We start from the raw sequence: 21,811 nt of genomic DNA on the forward strand, positions 1-21,811 counted from the left end.
GTGGTTAAGGATCTGCCTGCCAATGCAGGGGACACGGGTTTGAGCCCTGGTCCGGGAAGCTCCCACATGCCGCGGAGCTACTGAGCCTGCACTCTAGAGCCTGCGAGCCACAACTACTGAGCCCACGTGCCACAACTACTGAAGTCTGCATGCCTAGAGCCTGTGCCCCGCAATGAGAGAAGCCACCGTGATGAGAAGCCCGCGCACCACAACGAAGAGTAGCCCCCGCTCACCGCAACTAGAGAAAGCCTGCACGCAGCGCCAAAGACCCAGTACAGCCAAAAAAACCCGATATAAATAAATAAATAAATTTATTTTTTTAAAAAAGCATACTGGTTACCTTAGGGGAAGAGGGGGTCTTGATGGGAGGTCCACAAAGAGGGGATGGTGGTGTGGTGCTTCCAAGTTGGGGATAATAACCGACTTTCTGGTCTGCGTGGTGGTTACATGGTTGTGTTTACTTTGAGAAAAATCACTGAACCGTACATTTGATTAGTACACCTTTCCGTATGTGTGGTATGCTTCAGTCAAAAAGTAGAACGTGACATACAGATCCAAAACAGACCAGAAAGATTGTGCTGTGAAGCTAAGAGTGTTTATTTTTATGTGATATATGTTACTTTGAGTGATATATCTATATATTTTTTTTGTATATTCCTAATATTTTACTTTTGTAATTACAGGGGAAAATCCTTATTTATGAATATCATAACCTTGATTCTCATTGGAAAGTTGACATGACTTGTAGCTTTCATGGAATTCAGAATTACAGTACCCTGGAAGGCCATCACATGGCTAAAGCATATCGTTGCCTTTCTCCCCCTAACTAGGCCCTCAAAAGCACCTTGGGATTTCCATTGATTCGGTTTGAAGATGCCGTGATTAATCTGGATCCATTCACTCGGGTACATCCCTATGAGACCAAGGAATTCATCATCAATGATATCCTCAAACATTTCCAGGAGGTGAGCTTTGGAGCAGTACTTAGTGGCTGGAGCATAAGCAGAATGATTGTTTTAGTTGTTTGGGAATTCTGGTTACTGACATGTCACTATTGACAACCCAGATGAACATTTCAGCTCTGATTGTTGTGTTATGGGTCACATCACAGCCCATGAAGTCCACACACATCATGAAACTCTTGAGACAGTGCATCTGATTTATGAACGGATAATCTTGTCTCTCAGAACTGGTCTCAGGGGCTTCCACTAGATCAGTCACAATGTTAAGGGTTTAATTGAGGCTTTCATGACAATGCAAAAGACTGTGAATGTGAACCCTGTTTGCCAGGCATGGGCCTACTTTCAGGGACCACATCAGTGTTCTTGGAGCCTATGAAATCCTGCCCTAGAGCTGAACTTAAAAAGTTTTTATCAAGTTTGGATATTTTCCATTTTGTATTTATTATCCAGACTGCAAAGACCAAAATCTAAAGCCAAGACGTACTCTTCGATGACTAGAAGGGTCAAGATCATATCAAATTTATTTGCTGTCAGAGTTAAAGTGTATCCTATGCGTGTTCCCTTCTCTCCTTCCTCCCTCCTATCTCCCCCCTTTCTTTCTTTGCTTCCTTCCTTGACCTCCCTCACCGGTGATATTTCCACTGCACTGTGAGGAGAGTGAGATAGCGGATATCCCTGGACTGTGGAGTCAGGCAGCGGGAGCACACAGGAAGTGGGGGGGTTGCTGGGTAGATCTGAACGTGCCCACTCTATGCACCACCCGCTCGGCAGACTCTGAGGGGTCTCTGAGGGGTCTCCAGGTCTGCTTCCTCCCTCATTTTCCTTTTCAAACTCTCCCCGCTGCTGGCTAATTCCCTATTTGTAGAGCGGTGGAAAGGAGAGTGTGCTATATATACTAATAAGTATTTGTAAAGAGTCTTACCTGTTTCATAGCTTTTTTTTTTCTTCTGAATGGCTTCGAAGAGTATAAGAGTACTGAGAGTATTGGGAGAGGTTTAGGGCAGAGCTCACGAAGGGCAGGAGCTCACAGTTGATGAGAATTAAAGTGTGATTGTTGGTGTTGGTGGGAACGGAGGACAAGAGAGATTTCTAACCTTTTTGCTTGGGATGCTCGATCTGCAAATATAAACAGGTGCTGGTTTTCTTCTTTCCCTGCTCTGTTTGACAGGAACTCCTCAGCCAGGCAGCTCGAATCCTGGGATCAGTGGACTTCCTCGGCAATCCCATGGGGCTTTTGAATGATGTTTCTGAAGGGGTGACTGGACTGATAAAGTATGGAAATGTTGGGGGCCTTATCAGAAATGTTACACACGGAGTATCAAACTCTGCTGCCAAGGTAAGGAAATAGAGGTGAAATTCCATTGTAATTAGCCTCAGGAGTCCTCTACATTACTGTAACTTCTTTTAGAGTTAATAGGTTGTGAGAAGTTACATACATGGCCTTGGCTTCATCACCCATGTGCCCTGCCTTTCCCGCACCTCCAGTAACCCGGCCCCAGGCCATCAAGTGCTCCTCTGCACTCTCTCCCCTTCCTCCTCTCCGTTCCCACTGCCTTCATCCAGGCTGTGATTGTCTCTTCCCTCGCCCACTGCCATAGCCTCCTGCCCCCTGACTCCACCGCAGCTCTCACAATGCCGCCAGAATGAACTCACTTTATAAAACATAGAACTTGATCGTGCCATTCTCCCAGCTAATATCCACCCGTTATTACCCACAGCTCACGGGATAAAGTCCAAACTGTGGTACGGCCTTCTAGAGCGAAGCAAGCCTTTAAGTCATCTGAGTCCAGCAGCGGAAAGACAGCAGTGTAATTCTGCTGTGTCTTGCTGTGTAGCTGGCTTTTTTGTTCATTGGCTTCCTGTTTGGTGGACATCTTGTTATTCCATAGTTTAATTTTTGGCAGGAGCTGATTTTACATGTGAAGCTGGAAAAAGGTGAACGTAGTTGAAGGGGGGTTGCTGTTTGATAACATGCAAAAGGCGTCTAAAAACTCTGCTTTCCTTCCCTTCCTGTCAGCTCGACAGAGTTTCCTTCTAGAGATTGACCTTTTCACGAATGAACCGGCATTGGGAGAGCGCCTGTGCTCCCCGCTTGTCTACCATAGAGCGTTGTTGTAGCAAAGTCATAGGTGCACTTGTGCCGTGGCCACTAGGATGGTGGCTTCACCGTAGAGAGCCTTTCAAGTGCCACGTAGGAATTTATCTTGATGAGCAGGTAAGGAGGTAGAGTTGAATGGCAACATTTCTCTGTTGCATAGCATTCTTGGTAATAATGTGTGTAAGTTGGGAATTTATTCCTGTTTTCCAGACTCTTTTCTAGAGCTGCTGGATCTTAAGTCAGATCAGGTTTTTCAATACAGGCAGATCTCGTTTTCTTACGCTGCGCAGATAGTGCGTGTTTTACAACTTGAAGGTCTGTGGCGACCCCACGTGTCCAGCGCGTCTGTAGGCGCTATTTTTCCAGCAGCATCTGCTCACTTCATGTCTCTGTGTCCCATTTTGGTAATTCTTGAAATATTTCAGACTTCTTCATTATGATTATATTTGTTATGGTGATCTGTGATCGGTGATCTTTGATGTTATATTGCAAAAAGATTATGATTCGCTGAAGACTCACATGGTGGTTAGCATTTTTTAGTAATAAAGTATTTTTAAATTAAGACGTATGCATTATTTTTTTAGACATCATGCTGTTGTGCGCTTAACGACAGTGTAGTGTAAACTTAACGTTGTCTTCACTGGGAAACCAAAGAATTTGTGTGACTCACTTTATTGCAGCATTCGCTTGATTGTGGTGATCTGAAACGGAACCCACAGTCTCTCAGATGTATGCCTTTGCTGGACTTACATTAAACCAGAACAAAAGGTACTGTTTGGCTTGTGGTTCAAAATAGGCAACACTCTTTAACTTTTAGAGAAACGGTGAAAGGTAGAGAGGCAAGAGACTTTCTAAATCATGGTTTGGAAATGGACTCCGGGTCATAGTCTGAATGAGTGTGCACATTTCTGCCTGGAATCATTGCGTATGCTGCCCTTGGACCTTCACCCCTGACAGCAACATAAAAGTGGCACAGATTCCTCAATGTTCTTTTGCTACTAAACTTGATATAAACAGATGCAGTTAAAATATTTACTTGTATACACCTGTAATTTATATAATATTGTACATCAGATATACTTCAATTAAAAAATTTTAGTTGTGATGCTCAGTTTAAAGATTTTACTTAATTTTTTAAAACTCTAATTAGGGGCTTCCCTGGTGGCGCAGTGATTGAGAGTCCGCCTGCCGATGCAGGGGACGCTGGTTCGTGCCCTGGTCTGGGAGGATCCCACGTGCCGCAGAGCGGCTGGGCCCGTAAGCCATGGCTGCTGGGCCTGCGCGTCCGGAGCCTGTGCTCCACTGCGGGAGGGGCTGCAGCGGTAAGAGGCCCACGTACCGCCAAAAAAACAAAAACAAAAAAAACCCTCTAATTAACATAGGACAGTCTCTTTGGTTTTATAATTCCTTTCTCTATTTTTGTACCCCTGGGCTTTGTTTTCATTAAAAAAAAAAGAAGGCACTTATGGTTTATTGGAAGGCCTTCCTGAGCCTGGAATATGCCCTGACTTTATAGCTTACTATGAGAATAAAATGAGATATGACCTTATGAAAACTTTGTAAAACATGAACTGAACAAGAGAAATGGGTTTTCACTTTGACTCTTAGGTTTACATCAATGTAAAATGTACAAACTTTAGCCACCAGGATACCATTAATGCCCTTGAAATGAAAGCCAGTATATTATAGTCTACAGAAGAGGAGGGTCTCAGGCTCGGAGAGTGGCAGATTCACACTCCGCTTGGGCCAGTTTGGCTGTTAGGGCCCTCTAGCTACCCTTGTGGATGAGAATGAAGACATCGGGATCTTAACTTGCCTGTGAGCTCTACACAGGTGAGACCTTGTGTGGGTTTCTCCAGAGTTTCTCTGCAACATCCCGGTGAAAAGGGTTGGCGCTTTCTTTATTCTCTCTCATTCGGGGACATCTCATTCATCATCTTCTTCTGTTTCCCCTGGAAAACTGTTTTTGAACCTTGAGGGTCAGTATGAGAATATAACGTAAGCAGAAAGAAAGGGCAGCATACTCCTTACCTCCACCCTCACTCCCAAATCCATATGAAGGCCTGGGTGGCAGTGATCTTGTGTCTTGCTGGATATCATGCTTTATCTTGTTGTTGGATTTGCATAAGGGTACTGTTTTCCAGGACCCAAGGCTTCTTGAGTGGGAACCCTGCTCCCCATGTGGTCGGCGTCCTTCTTCATGCTTTTTCTTGCCTTTAATGAGCTAATCAGTATTGGCGTCACAGACTGCTGCTCAGAGGAATTGCTATGTAATTTATTTTGATACCAGGAGCCCTGGGTGTGTGATAACAATTAGTCCATATATCTATCACGAGAAAACAAAGAGACTTAAAATTACCACTTCATTTTGGAAATGGTAGCTTCAAAAGCCAGGTCTGTCAGCTAAATGCCCATTCAGGTCATCTGTGATTCTGCACGTATGCAGTTTGGCCAAAGATCTCCATTTTCTTGTAGTTTTGTGGGTTGAAATCAGACCTTTAATGTTGCTTTGGGGGAATGTTTTGTTTGCTTTTCTGTGTACACAAGAAGAGTTTAAGGAAGTGCAAATGACCACAGTAATCAACTGTTGGCCTGTGGGAAGTATCCCTTTAAAGAGTGCCTGAGTTCCAGTGGTTAAAGAACGGGGTCAGACAAGACAGAACTGCACCTCGCCGAGCCCCAGCCAGCCAGCTCCACTTGGCTGCAAAGACCAAAGGGCTGTAACCTTGTTTTGTTTTGTTTTTTAAATAAATTTATTTATCTAGCTGTCTATCTATCTATTTATTTATTTAATTAATTTTATTTATTTTTGGCTGCACTGGGTCTTCATTGCTGCCTGCGGGCTTTCTCTTGTTGTGGCGAACGGGGGCTACTCTTCGTTGTGGTGCGCGGGCTTCTCATTGCGATGGCTTCTCTTGTTGTGGAGCATGGGCTCTAGGTGTGCGGGCTCGGTAGTTGTGGCTCCTGGGCTGTAGAGCACAGGCTCAGTAGTTGTGGCGCACGGGCTTAGTTGCTCTGCGGCATGTCGGATCTTCCCGGACCAGGGATCAAACCTATGTCCCCTGCATTGGCAGGCGGATTCCCAACCACTGCGCCACCAGGGAAGTCCTGTAACCTTGGTTTAATAGGCTTTGAATGTAGTGGAGAAGCCCCATAAACCTCTTGAAATTAATTATCAATATTGTATATATGTGTATTTTCCTGAAGCAAGGATCTGAAGTTTTTATTGGATTGTCAGAGAGGTTCATGCCTCCCAAGAGATAATAAATCATTATTGTAGACATAGGGTTGAGCATTGAGGGCACTTGGTAGTCAGAATACCTGGGTTCTAATCCCATTCCTACACTTAAATAATCTTTTTCTCTGTTGATCTTGAGGGAATGTTTTTTTTTTTTTCTAATCTATGAGAAGGTGGTGGTAATTTCCCCTGTCACACTGACCTGAGGAGCAAAAGATTTGAAGATGTAAAAACCCAGCGAGAAGTTAAAAGGGAACTCATTCTGTCACATAAGAAGGTGATAGACCTGCGGGTCTCAGCTGTGTGTGGGTAGATGTTGTGAATTATTCACAGCAAATTTTTAATTTCAGGTCTACCATGTCCACTTCTGGAATTTCTCATTACATTTTAAACTGTTATTTAATTTATTTCATATTAGCATCAAGGAACCAGAACTAGGAGGTAATCTATGCCCTTTATCCCCTTTGTTTCTCTTAGCCTCTTCTGTTCCCCCAAACCCCAGAAATCAGCTTATGGATTCCAGATCTAAGGTGATATGATTTAGGGATTAGCCTCCAAGCTGTGAGCATCTTATCCCATGACTCTCTTGCCTGGATCTTGGTAAAATGACTCTAACCCTTTGAGTAGACCCTCAAAGATCTGATCGTATTCCTAAGGCCATGACAGGATGATTGCCTCTGGAATCCTTTCTAGGAATATGATCTATTTAAGAAAAGCACAGCATTTCAAATTCCAAAACTATGTCAGAGGAGCAGTTTCCCTCTGCTGCACGAATTGAAAAGAGCATGCTTTTCCCTAGTTGAGTGTCATTTGAATATCTACAAGACCCTCTAACCTCTTTGAAAGCCAGAGAATTGGGGAGATATTCATTGAACAGATTTCCTCTCTTAGATAGGCTCTCATTTCCCTTCTGTCTATGATTATTTTGTGATTATTTTCATATACTTACAGAAAAATTACATAGTTATTCTTAAAATTAAAAAAAGTTCTTTTCAAACCAAGAAAATCTCAGATGTTAACAGTAGAACAAATGATTCCATTCTCTTTTCTGCCCCTGTAGAATCTGAGTGTTTTCTCTCTACAGCTGTCATCTGGTCTTCCTAAGGGAAGAAAGACAATAGCGTACTTAATTTCTTCCAGCAAAGGAGAGGAGCACTTTTGATCATCACTAATGGAACCTCTGCTCTGTTATGTCCTACTTTCCATCCCTCTCTTTGTGTCTTTGTCAAGGCGATATAGGATGCTTTTGATCTTCGGTACTTTTTTGATCTCAGTTATGTTTTGACTCTACGCTTATGAATGCAAATATTTTAATAATTTTCCCTGTTTTCAACTAAATGTTTTTCATCAAAGGCAGTTGTTGTTCATGGAATTAGAATTCATGGTTTATTGTTCACTAAAGGTTAGCTTTACTGATAACTTTTACAATTGTATGATAGGTTTCTTTCTTTCTCTTTGGCTCTAGAGCATTTATTTCTACCAAGCCCAGATTTCCCAGCTCAAATTCTACAGATCTAAATTTTTGTCAAGGAGATACGAATTTTCTGTCAGTTTTAGTTAATACATTTTATCCTATATAGCTTTAGCCATTGTTTTATTGTTTTAAATCAGTTTTGTTTGTTATGAATGGGATAAAGACCTAATAGCTTCATATATTTCTTGGTGCAAAGAGCATTAGTAGGAAAAAGGTGCAGGGACAGGGTTGAAACTCCCTGCTTCATTAAGGAAAACATACTCACTTATAAACATTAATTGAGCACCTTCTCTTTGTCAGGCCTTGTGATAGACTCCTTACGTACATTGTCTTGTGTATGTTAATCTCGATTCTTCAAATCAGGAAACCGAGACGTAAAGAAGTTAAACAATTTTTTCAAGGTCATACAACTGGAAATGACAGGGAGAGTATGAAACCAAGTCCAGCTAATTCTAGAGGCCTTGTTTTTTCCCCTCTGTGATGTCTCTCCTTTGTGTGTGTGAGGCTTTCTTCCAGGCACTATAGGGAATATGAAAAGTTACTTACTGTTAGCTTCCCACCAGAAGCTTATTATTTGACATCACTTGGTTAGCTTGTAAGGTGACTGCTGTCACATCACCTATGTCACAAAGCAGGCCCTCAGGAAATTGTGCTGGTTGTGGTCATTCTTGTGTGGGATTAGTTATGACCGTCACCAGCTCCTTCATAGACAGTAAGACCCTTTGTGATTGCAAATGTGGTTTTACTCATGTGATATCATTTGATCATCAGAATAACCTGGTCAATAGATAGGACAGGCAGTATTAGCCCCAGTACATAAGTGAAGAAACTGAGGCCCAGAGAGGTAAGGTGACTTCCCCAGGGTCAACCAGGAACCTGTGGAGCCAGCACCTGATCTTATGCGATGGCGTCTGAATTTTCATTTTCAGTTGCACTTTGGAGATATTGCTAACTGCTTGATTTGTTCTAGACATTCCTTTATATGTTAAAAAATAAAAACAACAATGAGAAAAGCAAAGAGCCCTGCCTCGACTCAGAATGAATTTCGATAGCTTTTAGGAAAATCGTCTGAAGATAAATACAAGCAAGTTAAGTGAGGAAGAGAGAGAGGGAAATTGAGACTGTTTGCATAGTTCAGTAGAAAACCTAGCTAGCACTTTAGATGGTATTTTGTTCTTTGGTCTCTGTTTGGGGTACCATATGTGGAGGAGCCACTTCCCTTCCGAGAGAACCTTTCACTGGCCCTTTGTGCCCAGGAAACCAGATTTGGGGCATAGCAGTGATCCAGTGGAAACTGACTTCGTGTCCTTGCACGCAGGGATTCTCAGCCAGCCCCTGCCACTGGCCAGCCTCCTATCATATATACTGTGACCTGGTTGAGGGCAGAGGAGTCCATCTGCCTTTTGTTTAAGATAAACAGCATTTGTTTGTATTTGTTTTGTAGGCAGTCTATTTATAAGGCTCAAATGAGACTAAGCCACTGTTTATTCAAGGCAAAAGTTTTATCTTTGCACAAAAGAATGTACTGGAGTGCCTGCCTGCATGGATTCCGAAGGGGAAAAGGCAATTTATGACTTGTATCTGTTTTTGTCATTATGTATGACTGCTCCATTTTATAGTTGAGCTGATATCCCCATAATAGCTTTTCCATGTACCTATAAGCAACTAAGAGGTGAATGCCTTCTTATAAGCACTGGGGTTTTAGTGTATTTAAGTTGGCATAAAACTTTAAGTTAAATGAAATTCACTTCAGACAGTGATCTATCCCTTAGAAAATGTAGAGTTTTCTATTTTCAGAAAGACTTTGATCCGAAATAAGTCACCCAAGGGATTTCTTTTCCAGCCAAGAGGAGGTGCCTTGAAGTTGTTGTATGTAGAGAAATGACTCAAATTCTTGGCAGCAGAGCTTTTGTTTTATTTTCCTCTGATAACCTTGAATACTAAAATGATTCTCTTAGTCTGAGCTCTTTTTGGTTAGAGGCAAATTTTAGATGCTGAATGACCCAGCAGTGACCTATCCTAACTTGGTCAAACCTCAAATATTTGCGGGAACTGGAAGTGTGTTGGGCGGGGGCGGGCGGGTGAAGTGGAGGCATGAGAATCCCATGAGTGGCCAGAATTCCCAGGCAGTCCCCACCTTGTTCCACTGAGCAGCCTTGCTCATGAAGGAGCCTGGTGAGTGGGGCTTAGCTGTCCTCTTGTCCCACCCTAATTGAGCAGCTCGGCCAGAAGTAGCAGGGAATGACACCACCATTGACTCTCTGTTTTTGAAACAGAAAGATTGGAAAAGTTTAGAACTTGTCTTCATTTCTTAGTAGTAGTTCAGCTAAGAGTCAGGTCTTTAGTTATCTCCTTAGACCAAACATCTCATGTTTCAGAGGAATTCACTCTGTCTTCCTACACTGCAGTCTATGGTGGTGGAAAAGTATGTTCAGTTGCTAAATTGAAAAGACAGGAAATATTTGTGGCCCCCAAAGAGTAGTGGTTTTCTACCCTAGTGTAAACATGGTGAGTAAAAGAATAATATGTTCAGGCTTTTCTTGGGTTGACTGGTTACCCCAGAGATGTGGTAGTTCTCCCTTTTCTGCGTTTCAGTATTGTTCGTATCAGTATTCGGCCTTTCTTGAAAAATTGTGACAAGCTGAAATGAGACAAACTGTAACTCATTTTTATAAACACATGAACAAATCAAATTCTAATTCTTGGCAGTAAAAAGTCAGAACACTCACTCTGTTTGGAAGGTCCTTTTGGTTTTCTGTACCTCTTTCTCCCCTGTAATTGTTGTCCCTCTCCATCTTGAAGAAAAGCTAAATCAAAGTGTTTTCTTAGGAGAAATAGGGGATTCCTTGGAATATCATCCTTAAAAGTCAGAAAAGGATGTGTAGCCACCATTTATTGGGTGGCTGCTGTATGTCAGGTAAGGAGGGCTAGGAGCTTTACAGATGCTATCTCGTTTAATTTTCACGTGTACCCTATAAGGAAGGAAGGATTATCTCCGTTTTACAGATGAGAAAAATGAGACCACAGTGGTCAGTTACCTTGACTGAAATTTCATAACGAGTATTGGAGTCCTAAGTTTTAGGAGCAAGTGATTTGGGAGTCTGTATATTTTTCCTCCACATAATGCAGCTTCTCAGACATAACCCTCTACCAAACCCAAGCCATTGTAGAAGCTAAAACACAAGCAGTTGAAGCTCCATTCATTCCCAACTTTTTTTTCCCTTCTGTGTTGGACCTTGGGATTTTCCAACTGTAATTTCCAGTCTTGCTGAATTAATCTTTACTATCGGGGAATCCCTAATCTTGTGTAAAAGGATTGAAATGGGACAAAAAGGTTGAGTTTCCCTTAACGAAACAGAGATGACTTAAAATCGTTTGAGGAAGCTGGCTGTACTTTCTCACACTCCTGATGTGCTTAACCCAAGATTTATTCAGATATAAATAATTTGATTTGCACACTCAGGCCTTTCCTCCGCTTTGACGGGGGAGCACACCAGAGCTTCGGGCCACCTCGGTGTGTGCTCCAAGAGCCAGCCTCCTCTAAATGTACACGTCGCATTGTAATTTCCTTAAGCTGTTTACTGAACTTCGCTACTTTAAGTGTTTCTCAGCAAGGAGGGTGTCATTTTAAAATTTGGTTTTCAGCACAGAGGTCATGAAAGTAGGGAGACTTGTGCCTTCCCACTCTCAGTTGATGGCAGAATATAAACTCATTCTCTCCAGTAAGTCCTTTTCTTTCCTTGCTCACCTCCCCTTACTCGGAAATACAGCTTTTCACATTTTGTAGAGGTGTCTATGTCTCTGAGTTCTGCTGGCACATTGGCTTTCAGATGCTTAGTGACACCGTTGCTGCAGTTAAGAAGCCGGATGGAGAGCGCTGGGGATGGTGTGTTGTCCTGAGAGTTCTGTGGTTGATTAGTTCTATTGGCCTGACCCGGGCTTTGCTTCTTGGAGAAAAGGAGAAGTAAGGTTAACTCACTAGAATTTAATAATCCCTTATTAGGATAATAATAATGCCACTTGATATCTGTCTTGATTTCCAGTTGTTGATGAAGGACTGATATCTCTGATCCCGTCTATAAGCCTGAAAGCAGGTGACGCTTTTATTTACTGCCCCTGCAACAGCCGCCGCCACCAGGAAGAAACCGAGGCCCAGCAGAAGTAAACAGCTTGCCCAAGGCGGCCAAACAGAAAGTGGTAGAGCTCTGGGCTCCTTCCTTGGCCTCTGACTTCTAGAATATTGCTGGGCAGTACTTCTTGAATCTTACCAGATACTATGGAAACCAACATCTCCACCTGAGACTCGGGTTTCCGGTAATTGGTGTGGTGCGAGCCGTGTTAGCACACCTTTCCTGCAGAGGGGGTGTCAGAGAACATGGGGGGAGAAAAATGTACCTTTCCCTAAGGAGGCTTATTGACTCATTCATTAACCACGTGCTATGTACGTGAAATGTTTGGGGGCTCACAAAGAGAAAGCATGATGAGAATAGTTCTTAGAGCAGCATGTTTTGTGGAGCGGAGGTGGTAGGGAGAAAAATTTCAGCTTATATGAGGACATTCCAATAAGTGATTTCTGCATTGCTGGAGGTGAGTGGAAATAAGAGAGACCGTGGAAGAAAGAAGGATGGCACCTCCAGAAGGGGTGAGAGTCTGGCTTTGCCTTGGCTTTCCTCAGAGCCACACGATGACATGTCCAGGCCTGACTCTTAAGGGGGGCTCAGCATGTCCTGAAGTGGTGACTTGGAGGCCCAACTGGTCAGTAAATGGTAGCAGAGACACACCGCACTTAGGTCACATAGGCAAATGGCAGTGACAGCTTCTCGTTTCTTTTTTATTAAATACCAGCAGGGGAGCCTTCCTGTGCCATTTGTAAGAACAAGGAAATTTCCTAGTTAGGCACATGAGGAGGGTGGAGATGAGCCCCAAAACTAGGAGCCAAATTGGGGAAGTCAAGTGAAGTGAAGAGAGAGAGAGAGCGGCAGAAAGCTGGCCATCGGGTCCTTTCTGTTTCCCTGGTCACGCTTGTTCTCCCCTCATCTTTGCACTGTTGCTCATAACCTTTCCTCTCTCTGGAATGCCCTTCTCCCCATCTCTGGCCAAATGGCTCTGAGTGTGTAAGGTCCCGTCCAGATCCCTATAAGATCCTCCCCGCTCTGAATTCCCAGAGCACTTTGTGCTTCCGTTAGGGCAGTGACCGTGTTTTTCCTTGGAAAATACTAACCATTTTGTGCATGTCCCAAACATCCATTTAACAAGCACTTATCATTGTCAATTAGGTGCTCAGTTCTGTGGCAAATACTAAGAAAAGTAAAACTTAAAAAAAAATTTTTTTGAGGTATGTGGAACAGGTAAGCCAGATCAGAAGTAAGTCAGCATAATACAGAGGGAATAAGTATTGTAGCTGGGATCTGTGCAAAATCTTTGCAGTTTCACGAGATAAGTGCAGTGGGGGCCAAGGGGAAATAACACTTTATTGTGTTCCTCAAGGATGAGATCGGCTTGAGACAAACTGTTTGATGCAATTGCCTGCTTATTCGTTTGCATCCCAGAGTAGATGTAAAGCTCCTGGAAGGCGAAGATCTTACTGTCATCAGCTGTTGCCAGTGTCCCTATGACTAGTCATAAATGTTTATTGTAAGAGAGCTGAGGGGATCCCGGGAGTTCCCACGTGGGCTCCCATTTATCTGGTATGACATTTTCACGTGGTGTAGATTCAACAAATAGTTACGAAATACGTGAAACACCTGCTGGATTTTTAAATTAACTATTTTATGGTTTTTATGTGGAATAAACAGAAACTTTGAAAACGTTTCTGTATGACTTTCCTCCCAAGCATGTCTGTAAGCTGACTGAGATGCACAGAGATGGTCTGTGTGTTGAAATACAGACAGGAAAAGGCTGCTGACTTCCAGGATCCTGTTTCATCTCCTCCGCTCTCCATCACCCAGGTCTAGGATACGGACCTGGATGGAATGAGGCCAGGTGTGCATTACTGGGTCAGGGCCAGGCTCCGCAAGGTAGCAGGAAACCTTGGGAAGCTATTATAGGGGGAAGAAGGGAAACCCCAATCCCTCTTAATCTAATGAAATAAAATAATATTTATGGGAAATATCTGTTTGATTTATTAGAGGAAAATGTTCAAGTAAACATTATGTAACAACACACTGAATTTATGTAACAACACGTTGGTTTGGAAGCAGCGACTTTCAGTGTTTTCACTGAAATGAAAATTAAGCAGAGCATGCTTCCAAAAACAGCCCATTGTTTCAGTTTTGCTGCCTTTGTCATGTTTCAAAGCAGGGTGTTTTGGCCAGTTGGATTATTTTCTCTTTATTGGTAACTTGGAAATTGGCAAGGATGATGTCAAAGTTAGTTATAAAAGAAGAGCTAGTTTTCTGGAAATTTAACCTTTGTAGCATACTCCTGTTACTGTTTGATCTTTACAGACATGCAGGAAAGAGTACAAGTATTATTATTGCCACTTGAGTCACAGCAAAGGTAATGGCTCCTGGAGGCTTAGCAGGGAGCTTGTAGAAGGGGAGCAGCACGCAGGCCTCCTCTGTGGCCCCAGGCTCTTTCCATAGACCACACTGCTGCTCTAGAAAGCCCCCTTTCCCCCTCAGGCACTAAAGCGCTTTCATGCCTGTGAGATGATTTAACCTTGAAACATCCCTAGGGGGCCAGCAGGGCAGGTGATGGGAAATGCAGCCACACAGGTTGAATGGTTTTGCCAAAACCATGCAGTCAGCGTTGGCACCAGTGGCTGTTGCCCAGACCTCATGACTCCAAGCCCACTGCTTTTCCCGCCAGAATAAATCTCCTCGGCGGAGGGCCAGAGGAGCTTTCTGACATGGGGAGACAGCTGTGGAAAAGTGTTACTTCCAAGAGAGGGCCTTACTTTGCTGGCACCCATGCTGGGTTGTGTGAATGGTTGGTTCTAAAATCTCAGATGCGCACGAAAATCTCTAGTCACCGGATCACTGAGAAAAGCAAAAGGGGCAAAACCAGGTAGATTTTATCAGCCTGTTTCTGGGAATGCTTCCTACCTGTTTGGATTTTGTGTCCAGTAGTGTCAGCACGGAAGGTTTGCAGGATTGCTGCAGTATGGTTGTTTAAAAATCAATTGGCAAGACGAGTTGAGGTGCCTCAATGAATGTTATATATAGAGAGAAAAATTCTTAGGACTAAATACAATGAAGAATTTGCCACTTGTTTCTCTTTAAAAGTTAAAACACAACCGTGAACAATGTCTAACCTCAGTTTTATTTTTTTTAAAAATTGAGTTCTATGAGAAGCCTCTTTTGAGTAATATTTCATGTGGTAACTTAGCTCTCTTAACTGCTCCCTTTCCATTGAAGCCCATCTTGTATTCCTCCCAAGATAAATCTTGAGCCTAAAACTCTTCTCACTCTTTCCAGATGAACATGGCAAAAAGGCAGCTCTTCCCAGGTTTGGACCCTCAACACAACCTCTGATACCCTCGTAGAAATTCTTAGGACACAGATCTGGGAAAGAATTCGAAGACCAGCTTTTCACCCTCTAAAATTACAGATGGAGAAACTGAGACCCAGTGAGGTTCTCACAGCTAATTAGCTGTGGGGCCAGCTCTGAAACTCAGGCCTTCTGGCTACAAATCTGGCATTGTCTTTGAAATGGGGTCAGCAGCTGTGGGTACCTGCTTCTTGTCCTTTTAGAAATGAGGGAGAGAAAGTAGTGGGGGCAGAGCCCTGATGTGGTGTTCATTTTCTCAGCATCCTTTCTGTGGATTTTATTTGTTTATACATCTGTCTCCACACTGGACCGAGCTCCTTGAGGACAGGGGACTAAGTCATAGTCACCTTGGTATCTTTCACCCCAAGCACTGCATGGTATGAAGAAAGCCCCCGAGGGCTTGTTGGGCTGAGGGATCTGTTTTGTGTAAAGATCAGCTCACCCGAACAGGAGGGAAGTATAGCTCCTTTGAAGCAGCTCACATCACTAGTCCTTCACCCGTGTCTCATCCAGTGAGTAAACTGCAAAACTGTACCTCATCTAAAAACAAAACAAGACTACCCCCCGCAAAAAAACAACCAAATAGGGGATCCCTCTGTAATTAGATTTAGAAGGCAACTGATGAAGTGAGATAGAAAACTTTGATAGACACATAGTCTTTGGTTAATGCCAAAATTAACATGACTTTGTTGGTTAAAATGAATTTTAAAAGTTTCTCCTTATGTTATTTATTATGCATGTTATTTATTATGATTGTTGTCATTGGGTTCCCTCTAAAGTTCTGTGTGAGTTAAGAGAGAAAGAAGAAAGGGGGGGAAAAAAAGGGACCCTCCAGGACGGGGTCTAACCTAGGGAAGGAACAGCCACTTGGCATCCCCCTGGGTGAGCCCTGCAGATGCCTGGTTCCATGGTCCACTTGGCCAGGCAGCCCAGAAGAACATGCTTATTAGAACACTTTGGTTTGAGCTTGTGCCTCTTCTGAATCCTCCTCCAGAAAGGCACTAACTGTGCAGCAGCCTCTGGCTGCTATGGGCAGAGTGACTTGCATGCCGGCCCGGGTGGGTGACCGAGTTTGCCGGGCCGTCCCCCTTCCCTCTCCCGCGTGTCTGAGTGGAGTGTGGGCCAGGGGACAGGCCGGCCTGGGTGAGGGCTGGCACTGTCCTCGCCAGAGTAGGTGCCTGGAACCTTCGCTTTGTGCCTTTTTGCTTTAATCTGGAACACTTTAACAAGACAGCTGACCAAAAGGTGGTGCCTGAGTCCTGACCCTTTGCCGGACCGGATGAAATCACCATCTTTCTGTCTCCAAATCATCACTCGGGTCCAAGCCCTCGGTCACCCAGTGGAGCCCCTCCACTTGCTTGTCGGAACGAGATTGCAAAGAGTTAACACTTGTGCTTTTTCGGAAAGTTATCTGTGAAGAGTATTAGTTGTTTAATAAAGCGTGCCTGCCCTCCCAGTGAACCCGCCAGTGACTCTGCAGCTGGGGTCATTCCAAGTTCACGCGGTGGACTTTTGACTGCCTTCTGTGTCTGTGAAAACAGTCGGCAGCTCCTGCGGGGATCATTCATTCAGGCCTGTAACACAAAACTATTGCCAATGGGCACCTGCTGGGGTGGCTTCCCAGGAGGGCTGGGAGGGAAGATACCAGACTCTTCAGGCATCTGCGGAGATAAGAGCAGCAGGGGCTCCACTGGGAGCCTGCTAATCTGGCTGCGCTTAGACCCCACTGCCCCGGCCGCAGGCTGGTGTCAGGATGTATTAGGGATCCCCAGTTGGGATGGGATGTGAGCTAATTAAAGGCCTTTTACAAAGAGGAGGAGTGAGGAGGAGGAGGAAGAGGAGGCGGAGGAAGGAGGTTTGGAGCACATTCCCCAGATTTCTAGCACATTCTTTATTCCTCTCTTTTGTCCCTCAAAACAAGAAAACAAACTGAAGAGTCTGAACATTTGCTTATTTCTGACCTTAAATCGTCATTCATTCTGCCTGGTACTATATTGGTTTTAGCTGCTGTTTTTATGGAATTACATATATTGGTACCATTAGAGGTATTTTGCCACATTCTCCCTGGAGACATCCTGCTCTTGAAATACTCTAGGTGGACTGCTTGAATTCTGCTCCTTTCCCCCCATTGATTCATCTGGGTAATAAGTACCTGTTGTGGCGTGTCCTGGTTTTTTCCCCTTTTCCTTGGAAAATCCATTTGCCAGCTGTAGGGGGTACTGCGGGGAGGATACCATACATCAATCCACAGTAAGTGCTCTTATGAAATTTTGAGATGGTGGTGGTGTGGTGCTATGGTTTCAAATGTCAGAGCAAACGCCATCTTGAAAATGTTGTCAAGTACGAGCATAACAATTCATTTTACGGTCACATGCACTTCCGGAAAAGTCACCTAAAAGTGTTTGATTACCTGTTCTTTTGTTTATTTAGCCTGTATATCCCTCCTCCGCCAACAAGCGGTAAACTAACTTATTATTTTTTTTTAAATTTTATTGAAGTATAATTGATTTACAATGTTGTGTTAGTTTCAGGTATACAGCAAAGTGAATCAGTTATGTGTGTGTGTGTATATATATATTCTTTTTCATATCCTTTTCCATTATAACCTAATTTATTTACAGAGCAAGGGTACTTTTAAGTCCGTGGTATTTTCTTAATCTGCCTGGTAATGATACATTTCTTGAAAGCAGTTTTGTTCACACACAAACCCAAGCCTTTATTCTATCACTTCTGATACATTTCACATAAGCTTGACTGTGTGCAAAGAAACATTTAGATTAAGTTCGTACTACATGGTAACAATCTGAGGAAATTCCAATCAAAAGCCAGCAACCTGTTTCCTTCATTCTGGACTGTTGGTGTATCTGGCTTTGTCTGTGTTCTGATAAACGGTAACCACAATGTTAATTTTGTATTTCCTTGCGTTTTGTCTCACGTAATCTGTCCTCAGAGCTGACCGGGAGGCTTGTTCACTGCCATGCGATTCGTGAAATAGTGGGGTAATGAGCTTGATTGTGTGGAATCTGTTAGTGTGTTATGTGTAAGTGTTTAATTGATCTTGATTCCTGGGTATTGCTATATAGGAAACATGGGATAGTTGCTATGTGCTGGCACAGTTGAGGGAAGTTTTCAGTTTAGGCTAGTAGCTGAATGGGTATCTTTAGAAATGCTGCTAGCTCATATTCACTGACTGCTTCACTGAGTACCAGGTACTGTTCTGAGTCTCCACATGAATGGACTTGTTTCATCTTCACAGTGGCCCTTTGAAGTGCTGGTCCCTGTTGATACAACAGGACACTGAGGCTCAGAGAAGTTAAGTAACTTGCCCAAGGCTCTGAAGAGAGCCGGCCGGGACCCAGGTTCTCTGACTCAGAGCCTGTACTCCTGGCCCCACCTGGTGCAAAAAGTTGCACCTGTCTAGTGGGCTTCATTCATGGACACGTCTTCAGTGTCAGATTTGCAGGGACTAACCATGTAAGGCTGCATTCTCAAGGGGGTGCCGAGAATCTGAGTCACCGTTTAAAGCCCCTCCCTGTAGTCCCCTCTGTCATATGATTAGCCCTTTTGTAGGTGCTGCACCGTCCAAGCCAAAGTGTGTGGCTGAGAATGAGGAAATGCTCTAACCCTGTCCGAGGCACTTAGTGAAGGCATTTTAACTTCGTTCTAGCTCCACGCTCTGGGCTGACTAAATATAGACTTACGTGCAAAAGGCATAACCTCATATTAGCAAATCTGTTCCTTATTGTGCCTGCACAGTAAGTTCACAACTGCCTGTGAGCAACTAAGAACACCAGGATGTGTGCGAGGCACAGAGGAAACAAGCAAGAACAAAACAAAGGTCTTCCCCCCTCCCCCCGCACCCTGGGTCACAGTCCAGCATGGGAGAAGGTCCCGTAAGTAATTGTGCGCGTTAACGCGTTCAGGTGCCAGGACAGAAGTCTGTGCAGACAGACAAACCTCAGGGTCCTTGTTAAAGGAAAAGGGGGTATTTAGACCTCATTGAAAACAACTGGGCTAGAAAGGGAGGGGGAGGGAGGAGGGAGGTGGTAGGCTCACTTTTTAACTGTGTTTTGGGAAATTAACTTCTCTGACCCCATTTGATCAGTCCATTAAACTGTTTCACCATTTTCTTTAGACAAAGCCAAATAGACATGACCTAAATTTGTGAGGGAAGAGCGCATTATATATAGGAATGTGTTCCCCCAAACTTACCCTGCCCCTGTCCACTCCAGTCACTATATCTTTCTCTGAAAATCCCTCCTTTCCTGTTTCCACTCAAGGCAAATGACAATGTCCACATGTTGATTTGGAATTTTAGTTTTTCATGTAGGATTCAAAGGGGACATTTATCTTGAGGTAGGAATGGCTACTGTTTCTCCACCAGTGTTCAGACTACGTGCTGCATACGTCCCTCGTTGACTTCTTAGAACTCTGGACCTCAGTGTTTTCCCTACACCCAAAATTGCGGTGCTGGATGGCGTCTGCCTGGCTCTCGGGGTGGGAGACAGATTGGGTCTTTGACTCTCAAGATTGAAGTTAGGTTGGGCGGCTTGGCAAGTATGATAAAGAACAGGTTCCTTGAGTAAAATCTGATAAAATGTCCATCAGGAATGGACTCTCCTCTCCTTGGAGAGGCTCAGAGTGGCTCACCTTGGTGCCTGTTCTGTGGTGGTTTCACTGCCCTCATCACTCAGAGCGTGAGCATTTGTGAGTTGCCACTTGTGTCCTGGACTCGGTGAACTGAGTCACTTTCATAGGAGTTGGAGAAAATTACACATAAAACAGAATGCTGCTTCTTTACAGTTTTCCTGTGTTCTCACCACGTCATGGTTTATTGCTCTTTTTCATGGAAACTTTCTGTTTGGTGGGGAAACATGGTGCTACGTCCAGCATTCATTGACAGCATGAAGGTCGGCATCTCAGCCCCTCATCTCTGACAGATGGATAATTAGAGAATGAGACACGTTCCATCTTTTGGTGGAAGTTAACCAGTTGGGGAGTTAGTACCGTAGAGCCAGCTGCTGAGTATATTCTCATTTGACTTTTCTCTCTACAAGCACTTCCCTGGCTTTAGGATGGCCTGCTAACCCCATTTTGGATGCCTGGGCTCTGAATCAGCGCCGAAAGTTTTACATGTCAAGAATTAACATTTGGTCATTTCCCGTGAGCCCGATAACAGTGCTAGGCCCTTTATACCATTTTAACCTTTCTTCTCCATTCTCCTTTCTTCCAGTTGCTCACATACCTTGGGGTCATCCTTGACTCAGCACATCCGTCAGCTGTGCCGCCTGTGGACCTTCCCCTCCCACCCGCTGCTTCCACGCCATCCATCCCAGCACTCAGCCCCGCCCTGTCTATTGTAGCAGGTTCTGTGTCCACCCTTCCTTCCCCCCTTCTCACTGCGGCTCTCAGTACAGCAGATGGAACTCAGATCGGGTCCTTCCTCCATTCAGCCCCCTCCTGTGGCTTCCCCTTTCACTCTGCAGAGAAGATTAAAGTCTGTGCAGTGATTTATAACGGGCACGTGGTCTGCCTCCCCCTGTACTTTTCTAACCTTGCCTTTTACCCACTTGTCATTCCCCACCCCACTTGGCTCCATCGAGCTGACCTGCTTGCTGTTGCTCAGCTGTCCCTCAGAACTTCTGCCTCAGGGTCTCTGTACCAGCAATTCTCTCTGCCTAGAATGTTCTATAACCCCATGGTTTTCACCTGCATCTTTATCCAAATGTCACTTTGTCAGTGAGACTTCCTAGCGCCCCTCCCTCATCTAAAATTGCAACCCCCTCTATCACTACCTCTTATCCTCCCTCCCTGCTTAATTTTTCACTTAACATTTATTACTGCTTTCATTTTGTATATTTATATCATTTATTGTCTATGCAACTAGAATATAAACCCCAAGAGGGCCATAAGCTTTGTCTGTTTTCTTCACTGCTGCATCCCCAGCGCTTAGAACAGTGCCTGGCACATAGTTGATGCAAAGTACGTTTTTTGTTGATAGGAGGGAAGAAATGAAAGGAGGAAGGAACGGGCGGACCCTTGGAGTTCAGCATTATCTCAGTTTACAGAAAGGACACTGAGAAGTCGCCGAAGATCACACAGCCAATAAGTGAAGCCAAAATTTACCCAAATGTGTGACTCCAGAACTTCTCTGGTTTCCTTTACATGTTTCAGCCTCACTTGTGACTGCTGTAAACATAGACTCTGTGAATTGTGCGCACAGATATAGCAATGTGAACGCGCTACAGTGCCTTAAAAGAAAATACTTGGCCAGAATCTCCCAGTCTCCTCAGTATCCTCTGGCACTCAATAGATAGAACAGATGAAAACTTCTCAGCAAAGTTTTAAACCAGATACCCCTCAACATAAGGAAAGTGATTAGCACACGGAGCTGAAGAGATGAAAAAGAACACGTTTTTAAAAATACGGACTTTCAAGTCAAACCAGTGAGCAGTCTTTTTGGTCATTTATTCCCAAAGCTCCTGTGAGTTCATTCCAGGTTCACTAGGGAGACCAGCACCTGTCCATTCCCTAGTTGCACTGTCGTG

The 21,811-nt window shown here is 44.0% G+C and overlaps 1 protein-coding gene across 7 annotated transcripts in view; it reads left to right on the forward strand.

The window, feature by feature from the left end:
* Positions 1-21,811, forward strand: part of VPS13D (vacuolar protein sorting 13 homolog D) — a 244,855-nt gene that overhangs the window by 154,971 nt on the left and 68,073 nt on the right. For 5 of the 7 annotated variants that reach the window (XM_079912392.1, XM_079912393.1, XM_079912394.1 and 2 more), the window contains 2 exons: positions 831-965; positions 2,131-2,298. In XM_079912392.1, coding sequence (XP_079768518.1) covers positions 831-965; positions 2,131-2,298 — 303 coding nt within the window. Of the gene's footprint in view, positions 1-830; positions 966-2,130; positions 2,299-2,979; positions 9,840-21,811 lie in introns of those variants that run through there. The other 2 variants (XM_079912396.1, XM_079912398.1) reach the window with 2 other exon arrangements.

This window comes from Stenella coeruleoalba (genome assembly GCF_951394435.1).
Source record: "Stenella coeruleoalba genome assembly, chromosome: 1".
Lineage (NCBI taxonomy): Eukaryota > Metazoa > Chordata > Mammalia > Artiodactyla > Delphinidae > Stenella > Stenella coeruleoalba.